Source organism: Cherax quadricarinatus, chromosome 61, assembly GCF_038502225.1.
Source record: "Cherax quadricarinatus isolate ZL_2023a chromosome 61, ASM3850222v1, whole genome shotgun sequence".
Classification (NCBI taxonomy): domain Eukaryota; kingdom Metazoa; phylum Arthropoda; class Malacostraca; order Decapoda; family Parastacidae; genus Cherax; species Cherax quadricarinatus.
The window spans coordinates 8,242,525-8,252,136 of NC_091352.1; the positions used below are offsets into that span (position 1 = coordinate 8,242,525).

Genomic DNA, 9,612 nt, shown 5'->3' on the forward strand with positions numbered 1-9,612 from the left:
TACTCAGAATATTAGTAGCTAGGGACGAGTTGCTGGAGATGCGAGCAGGAGCCAGGGAACATGGATGGCAGCTTCATCCATAGATAACCAGTGATGTTAGGAAATACATTTTCAGTTAATGGAGTTAACAAAAGGATATGGTAGCAGCAAACATCATACGCAATTTAAAGAGTAATCATGTTAAGTCTTTGGAAGCCAGAAATCAGTAGAAATTGGTCGGAAAAAATTTAATTGGGTGTGGGGAAAGGTTCCTTGGCCCGACCCCTGCAAATACAGCTAGGCGAGTACATACAAACAAGATAATGAGACAGACTGCATATTGCAGCTGACACAGGGGTTGCTGCTTTCACATTTCTCTTGGGATTAAATGACTGCACCTGATGTCTCACTCCACCACTCTCTTAACCCTCCCACCCCACACATAAAACCAACGCCATCCCTGGTGTGTGTGTGTGTGTGTGTGTGTGTGTGTGTGTGTGTGTGTGTGTGTGTGTGTGTGTGTGTGTGTGTGTGTGTGTGTGTGTGTGTGTGTGTTTGCTTGTGCGCGATAAGATAACTGGAAACGGGTAATATCCTAATGCAACCGCAGTATTTTTCTCCACAGTGAAAAAATAGTAATATTCCAAGCGCTTGAATGATTTCTCGCATTTTCATATTTTTGTAACACATTTGGCATGAGATAACGGAGATAATAACCAACTTAGAGAGTGATAAGTAATGAAGTCTTATAATAGGTCCATTTATCCGACCTCCACGATACTGACACTGAAGAGGGTGTCAGTAACTGCGTCAAAAATTTCATTATCTTCTAAGACTGTATTCGATGACTACTAAATCAAATGTCCTGCTTAACGCTAGGTCTAAGTTGTGTCGAGCCATAATAGTAGAGTTACCGACAAAATGACAGGTAAATGGACACAGACACCACTAATGTGACATTTTACTGTGGCAACATTTCGCTTTCCAGGAGCTCTGTCAAGCGGCTTGAAAAAGCTCCTGGAGAGCGAAACGTTGCCACAATAAAATATATCACATTAGTTGCATCCTTAAGGTTTTACAAGGTCAATCTCTCGTTGCAACAGTTCCGGTACTTATTCCAGCAGCTCCTTGGCTCGTTCCGTGACAAAGCTCCTGAAGTTAACATTTCGAAGGGCAATTCCTCGTTCCAAATAATGCTACTTTTACTAACATCAGGTTTGTAATAACTCTGTATATCTTTTAACTACAAGAACGTAGCGTCTTTATTTCGTGGAAGCCACTTTAAAATGGGTTAACACTGAAGTACTTGATGCGTCTTTCACTTCCCTTAAAACTAACATTAGAGACCTGAAAACAAGAAATCTCATTCTCTCAACCAAACACAAATTCTTTTCGGCGTGTATCACAACTACTAAGAAATGTATACAAGCATTTCTACGTTATGAATATGTCAAATCCGTAATTATATTACAGTTAAAATTTTCTGGGTAGCTTTTCCGACTTCCTTTTGATAGTTTAACAGTGTTTCGAGAAATATCTCTTGCGCATGTTTCATTAAACTAACAGCTGTTACGGCGTCTCTTTAATGAAGTTTGGCAATAAATAAGTTTACACAACACTAGGTGTGACTCAAGAGTGTGTTGCACGAGAGGTATCTAAGGGCCATTATCTTTTAGCAGATGCTCTCTCCCAGCCCCTTCCCTAGAGATGATGCAAGCCCCGTACTCTTTCCTGCAAGAGAAAGGGTATATTTTCAATTTCCCCTTTACCGAGATAACTCCTTTATATTAGTCAAACTAGCTAAACCTGTCAGAGATCAGGCAGGGGATGGGGCCAATGATCGCCGAAACCATCTTCAGGTATTGTCCGTAAAGTGAAAAAGGAAAGCCTGTGGCTCTAATTAAGCAATGTGGGCGGGATGGCTGGCCTGCTGTCGTTACTCCTTGTGTGTATAAATGAGGGAGACGAGGAGCTCTGACCATCCACTGCTGGAGATCGTCTTCTTCAGGCTACTACAGCCCTCATTCCTCCTCGACACACATAAGAGATGGCTGCTACCAAGGTATATATACCTCACCTCATACAATTATACATATTCAAGATACACACAAAAAACTTTGCAAAACATCCATGTACAGAATGATTTTTCATTGCACTTTTATGTTTTACACACAAGTAATATTTGTACCTAAGCGAATGTCTAGACGAGAATATTTTCATAATACATATAACAGAACGCTTGAATACTCGGACACAAACACGTGGATAATTAAAGTACATGAAAAACATACAATCAACTTACATTGCTAAAAGCGTATTACATTTCCTTTAGTAACACTTAGCGTACATGAATGTATTAGACACATGTGCAACATCTTGGTATCTTTACTTGTAGACTATTGCACATGTGTGTAATTCGCCAACTTGTCGGTATAGAATATCACTAATATACACAGCATGAATGTACACTATATACTGTGTAAGGATTACTTGTAATCAAACAGCAACTCTACAATATCAAGTGCAAGTATATAAAAGATCTGTATGTGGACAGCCCCAGCTGCTGCTCCAGTCACTCTTATACAGAGATCCCGATACCACACGGGCCTCGTGGATGAAATACCAGATTAACTGTCCATCCTTCCTCTCTATGAAAGGAGAATCTCATAATTTGCTAATTCCATGACAATGTTGGGGTATGACTGAGGCGGCACGTGGTGAGGAAAAAGACACGTTCTGCAAAAGACCTTTTATTATTACGACGTATGACCTACATGAGGTTTCATAATGCAATTGATAAAAACAATTCTAGGTGAAATGTATACTAATAAAAGGTCTCCTTTTATCACTATATTAATGATATACATTACATTATGATATAATGTACATTATATTAATGAAATACATTAATTATATACATTCGCCTGCTCTGTAGGCTTCTTCAGAGACAGAAGAAACAGTGAAGTAAAAATAAGGTGATCAGTTCCTCTCGGCCTCGAAGAGTTTTGAGGTGGTCAGTCCCTCAGTCTCAGAGCTCTTCACTTACATATTCTTTGCTACATGTATCTTTTGCTACTGCTATTACTTTCACTACGTGGTACAACATTTATTACATATTAAACCTGAAAAGAAAACGTGTAGCTATGACGAAGACAGTTCTTATATGTATTGTACTCGTGAAAGTTTATCTTACTAAGAACACATGAATTAAATGATTAAGGTATAACTAAAACTTTACTTTAAAAAAATAACTAATCTTAGAAAGATGAAGATATCTCTAACTTCTAAATAATGATGAACGCTATCTCTATGTGAAGAAATTCTGATATAAGATCATATTAATAATAATAAAGAAAAATGCACAAAAATACACCTCGACAAACTCAGACATAATTACTAAGAATTTTATGCCAATATTCCCTTGTCTATCAAAATGCTCTGCTTATCTAATGAATCCAGTTCTACAGAATCACAACTGACCAGTGTCGATACGCAAAATATTGAGTGCACTGATACATAAAAATACAAATTACAATCATCAAAGGCTAATCTCATTGTATAGAGTAGCGTGACAGTCTATCAGAGTAGCGTGACAGTCTATCAGAGTAGCGTGACAGTCTATCAGTCTCATTAGTGAGTTGTATGATGAGTGCCATTGCTCATTACCTCTCTGATTACACTTCAACCGCTTCCATCACTTGCCCTTCCATGCAATTTTCAGCTCATTTAATATACTTATCAATCAGCAATCATCAATGCCAGATGGTTTTCGGAAAATAATATTAAAAGTTTTTTATAATATTTTTCCACTGCAAGTGCTCAGAAACGTTACTTATTTAGTGCGAGGGAGATTAGACGAAGTACAGTGCAGTACACCAGCCCAGCTGAGGCTGTGTACACAGCCCAGACAGCGTATGCAAGTCGAAACAGTGTACACAAGCCTAGCTAGTGTACGCCAACCTAAGCAATGTACACCAAGGTGAAGAATGAGACATGTGCTACATTTGGGAAACTTTAGTGAGGAAACGTTTCGCCACACAGTAGCTTCAACAGTCCAATATAAAGAAGAACGGTAGAAAAAGAGGAGGAATTTTAAGGTAATCAGTCCCTCAGCCTGGAATCGATGTATTCAGTTTATCAATCTTCAAGACTGATGGAATGAACACATCGATAAAAATACTGAACTTGGTTAAGTGTTCATAGGTGAGTGCAAGCATTTAAAAGCCCAACTCTTACCCACTTAGTCTACACGTTCAAATATCATTAGCGTGACAAAATTATTTTCGGAAAATATTTAGTGCCACGAATGAGTCCTATTACTTTAATAAATCATTTTATATGTATTTCCTTTAAAGAATCAAGTTATACATTTATTTCCGTGAATATTTCTACCGAGTATTATTTCCTGTTAAGAATCAAACTATCAAGATATTTTCTATCATGAATCTTTCTAAATTTACTTATCATAAATCATTCTATCCTACATTACCTCCTGTCATGAATCATTCCATCATACATTACTTCCCTTCATGCCCCAGACTGTAACTTTCCCCAGGAGAAAGAAGTCAGTAACCATATAACAACTACTTTCCCCACACAGCAGGTGGTTGTGGTTGTGGTAATGATAGGCGTGTTGGCGTTGTGCATGGGCGTGCCACAGTACCCTCCACCACCACCACCACCGCGCTACGGACACTCACCCTCCTACAAGGAGCCCGCACATCCTTACAACTACGCCTACGAGGTCAAAGATGGTTATAAGGGAGTGCAGTTCAGTGCTGGAGAGTCGTCTGATGGCAACAACGTAAAGGTAAGATGACACGGTCGATTAATTATTATTATTATTATTAATTGGAGGAACTCATCAGATTTAAGAAATGGGAGGGAAGCTCCAATTCCTTTGGATCAAGAGCCCTTCACCGGCATCAAGGCACCCTCCCTCCTTGAAGGGTCTACTGGCGATAAAAGTATACCTCTGGTCAATTTCGAGGGTCTTCCTAACTTACCAACACGCTCTTCAGTCTAGCTTCCTGCTAAGTGCCTCTTCACGAGGCTTCTGCTTTTAGCGGCCCGCTGGCAAGCACATCCATCATAGCCTGGTTGATCATGCACTTGGAGGAGGTAGTAATCCCGTTACCAGCAATACTTCTGATATCTGCTGGTAACAGTCTTCTTACTACCTATACAACACGATGCACCTGGACATTTTCAAGACCTGCTAACAACGATTCCAAGTAATGATCCTGCTAATGCAGCAGTTGCACTTCCTGCCAGGGTTGTTTATCCATGCTATGATGCGAGATACAGCCTAAAGCATCTACAATCTTATACTGTAAACAAATCATTATGTGTAGACAGAACGCTCAAGTACAGTTCAAAACATTTATTAGAGTAAACGTTTAGCCACAAGTGGTTTCTTCAGTCCCGATACAGAGGTAACCAAGAAACGAGTATAGTAGTAGTAGTAGTAGTAGTAGTAGTAGTAGTAGTAGCAGCAGCAGCAGCAACAGTAGTAGTAGTAGTAGTAGTAGTAGTAGTAGTAGTAGTAGTAGTAGCAGCAGCAACAGTAGTAGTAGTAGTAGTAGTAGTAGTAGTAGTAGTAGTAGCAGCAGCAGCAGCAGCAACAGTAGTAGTAGTAGTAGTAGTAGTAGTACCACCCTCTTACAACTTACCACCTGATTCCTGCTACTAAATATACTCGTTTCTAAGTTATCTCTTTATTAGGACTGAAGAAGCCACTCGTGGCGAAACTTTTCCTCTAATAAATGTCCTGGGCTGTGCATAAACGTCTTTTTCCACATCTTGTCAGTATCACCATACCATTTTTCAAAGCATCATGTCACTGAGCCAGCCAGCTATTCGCCTCAAATATTTTGTCAGCTACCAACAAGCCAGCAGAAGATCAAACGCTCCGCTGAGCAGAACATCCTATGACAAAGAAATTTTTCCATTTCTCTTGACGAACAAAACACCTATCCCCGCTTCTCTCTTTTTTATGCTCTTGTAGTATCTTTTATTGTTTTTCTTATTATATTTAGGAGGGTGCGCTGAACCCGCTGGGGGACATACAGTACCTGAGTAAATGGGAGGCATTTAGGTAAGTCAGATCCATTTTCTTGGCTGAAGAGTCCCTCCCCCGTCTTGCCCGAAAAAAGGATAATTATTAAATGGATCTCCCTTGAGGGGGACAAAACTCTATAAATTTCTACCCTTGTTTACACGACACCCTGTCTACGCAGTTTATTAAACTCATAAATGTAATAAAAACTAACCAATTGCACAAACTCGCATAAAAAAAATAAACTTAATCTCTCTTCGGCATACTGAAAAGAGCTTTGTGCTAGGCTGAATTATAGAGACCTCGTTGTTTTATTAAACTTTGTACCATGTTAGTTCCTTTGAAAAATTTATCACGTTCGAAGTGTAAAATCTGAGTTGATGGCGTGTGATTGCAGGGGTCGTACCAGGTGGCTCTACCAGACGGTCGCCTGCAAAACGTCGATTACAACGCTGACCACTACACCGGCTACAAGGCCCAGGTCACATATCAAGGTGAAGCTCAACATCCACCTCAGCCCCACTACCCTGCCCCAGCATCCTACCACCCACAACCACCATCCTACCATCCACAACCATACAGTGGCTAGATTACCCTCTTGAACCACTTAGTTATCTTGCCATAGCAGCTTCATCCCCTTCACTCTGCAGGAATCTCTGATATACTTATTAGTTTTGGCCTTATATACCGTCCTGCTGCCTTGTTCTAACAGCTCTTTGCGGCTCACTGAATTTCAGCCAGAACTTAATGAAGCTTATATAATAAACTGATAGTAAATCAAAGAATACAGTATATTTCCATTATCTAAGTTTTAAATATTTTATATTAAATTGTCCTTTTTATATTCTTAGCTTATAAAAGTATTCGTGATTTAACCCGCTCAAAAATAAGACCCCACAAATTAAGAGCAGCACTTCGTTTATCATTTACTTGCAATAAGCAGCTCTTATGTTTACAAATGTGCAGGAATGATTTCTACAAGAGTTGAGGTCAGCTCATCTGGGCTTCATTAAGCCAGCTGGGGGTATTCGGTGTCCTTCCAGTAACGTTGTGAGCTAGTCAGTTTACTGCAGAGCGTGTGGCACACCCGACATTAAAGACATTTTCAAACCCCAACACCTGTCACGCCAGTTCCAAAGCCTCCCCCACACCCAACCTTCAATACCTGCCACAGCAGTTCCAAACATCGTCCACGCCCATGCTTTAACACCTTCCAAACCAGAGTTCCAAACTTAACCAAGCCCAAGCTCCCAACATTTGTCCGTTCTGAAACCAAGCATTTTTATTCCTACAGTAACTCTCATGCACACACACCAGACTTAATTTTACTTCCCTATACAAGGAAGATCACCGTAGCAGGATGCTACAGAGTAGAGCCTGTCACCCACTGGTTCTCCGGTTCAATCCTCCCCCCCCCCCACTCACCTGTATTAAAATGTGACACACTGAATCCATGTAGATTACCCAGCTCTAAGAGGGGTGAAGGCTCGGTCCTCCGTTTCCTAAACCACCATCACTTAATTGACATAACATACTCAATGCCATCTACGACCTTGAACTACCCGCCACTACCACCAACATACAACATATATCACTGCTATTACCAAACAACATATACCAATCACTGCCATTACTACTACTACTACTAGTTCACTACCCTGACCACCATCCACATGCACTCAACATATAAACATTAATACCAATCTCCAATGTTACTCAACACATTATCATGCCCACACTGTCACATGCCGCTGCAAACATTTTTCTAACTTAGCTTTATGTTCACTATGTTTGTTAAGAATTGTTGCAAGTTTTCAATAATCTTCAATAAAAGTTAAAAAAGTTAAGATGATTGTATGACATTTTCCCCAAGTGTTAACTATGTCAGGTCAAGAGATGACGTGCAATCCTTCTTCACTGTTCTTTGAGAAAGTGATTGACACGCAACAAAAGCGGAACAAAAGAGCGTTTAGAATTTGTTTCGATTTCATTGTGGTCAAGTTGCATAATCGGGTATCACGTGTTTTTTTTTATTGCATTTATCTTGTACATATATCTTATATAGTTTTCTTTTTAGTCAAGAGATTACAAACTTAGCTTATAAAGTAAGGAATGTTTAGCCTAAGTTTATTTCTGCAATAACTCCGCGATGATCAGTCTGAACTTCACGAACTCCCTACATTTCCTTCGTTTTAAATAAAACTAATTTAATTTAGGCCGCCTCAGACGAGTCTTGTAGGATTATTCTAAACTATTTCAAGTTTATTTTTATAAAGCCTAGTAAGGTTGCCGAGTTAGTTTTGATGCACACTTAAACTGTAAATCACGTTTATTCACAAAAATAAAACTTCAACGCTTTGCCGGGTATACATGCCATGGACATTTACAAAGACATATACAATAACAATTTGATTTCACAGACCATCCTTCCTATATATACTTCAGCGTGCATCCTTCCAGACATGTACATGAACCTTAAAGAACAATAAATGCAAAACACCTACACAAACCTCATATATTAACGTATAATACATCAATATATTCATAAAACGTTAAAAAAAAAAAACTAAATTCAAATATCTGGAACACCAATTGAAACTTAAAACAAACAATTGCCTGCTAGGCAACAAAGGCGCTGTATTAACAAAGCAAGATCCAGTGTCACAACATGCCTACAACCCTCGCACTCGTATATACAAAAAAGGTAAAGTTTCTGGTGCATTTCTATTAGTGTCGTCCAAACTGCTAGACTTCCTCATTTTTATGGCCTCATTTTCAGAGTTCTAGCCGCAGCTTGCATATTCTAAACCATAAAATTCTTTAACATAATGGCTTGGTGGGCATGTTTTAGTTTGTACTGAAAGTGGATACCAGGTATGAAATTGTCAGCGCCGGAATTTGTAGGCACCACGGACGAAATTCTAAGCACAGGAAATATAGGCACTACGGATGAAATTCAAGCATCGGAACTGTAAACACCACGAACGAAATTCTCGGCACTACGAACAAAACTGTGGTTAGCACGGAATGAATTAGACACCACAAAAATTATATGAAAAAAAAAAACCGACGAAATATAACATACTGTAATATTTTTCTTACAATGAAATGAGATGCGTCAAACTTCACATAACGAAATTATTACAAGATACACATTATTATATTAATGGGTAAGCTCAAAACCAGGCAGGGTCAAAGGGCTCCTTGGGAATATGCGAGTTATCAGGTTTGATCCAAGAAAATGGAGACTAACTGGAATTACTTGAACCAAGAGATCAATATAAAAATATTTACAATTTAAAATTGCAATGGCTCATTAAATGAAAAATAAAAAGTGTTACATAGTAAATGAAAAATAAAATTATGTTGTGTAAATAAAAAATAAAAATAGCGCAGCTAAGATACGACGTTTTCAACTTGACAAATATATACTTCAATTCAAAAAGTTCAGACACGCAATAAAATTTAAGTTCAAAGAACTGCCATAAGATGATTGACAGAGTTGAGAATGATGATCTGTATTCATCCTGGCTGCAAGACACAACATATGGCAACTACACTTAAACTCATCAAAG

At 38.9% G+C, this 9,612-nt stretch overlaps 1 protein-coding gene across 2 annotated transcripts; it reads left to right on the forward strand.

The window, feature by feature from the left end:
• Positions 1-1,922: 1,922 nt before the first annotated feature.
• LOC128699279 (cuticle protein 7-like) lies at positions 1,923-9,214 on the forward strand. 2 transcript variants are annotated; one of them, XM_053791884.2, is made up of 3 exons: positions 1,923-2,041; positions 4,580-4,789; positions 6,435-9,214. In XM_053791884.2, the coding sequence occupies exons 1-3, from the start codon at positions 2,027-2,029 to the stop codon at positions 6,624-6,626; spliced, it is 417 nt and encodes a 138-aa protein (XP_053647859.1). In that variant the 5' UTR covers positions 1,923-2,026; the 3' UTR covers positions 6,627-9,214. The 2 variants fall into 2 exon arrangements, with proteins under 2 accessions (XP_053647859.1, XP_053647860.1); XM_053791885.2 differs by having other exon boundaries at positions 1,959-2,041; positions 4,583-4,789; positions 6,435-6,820.
• Positions 9,215-9,612: the final 398 nt, after the last annotated feature.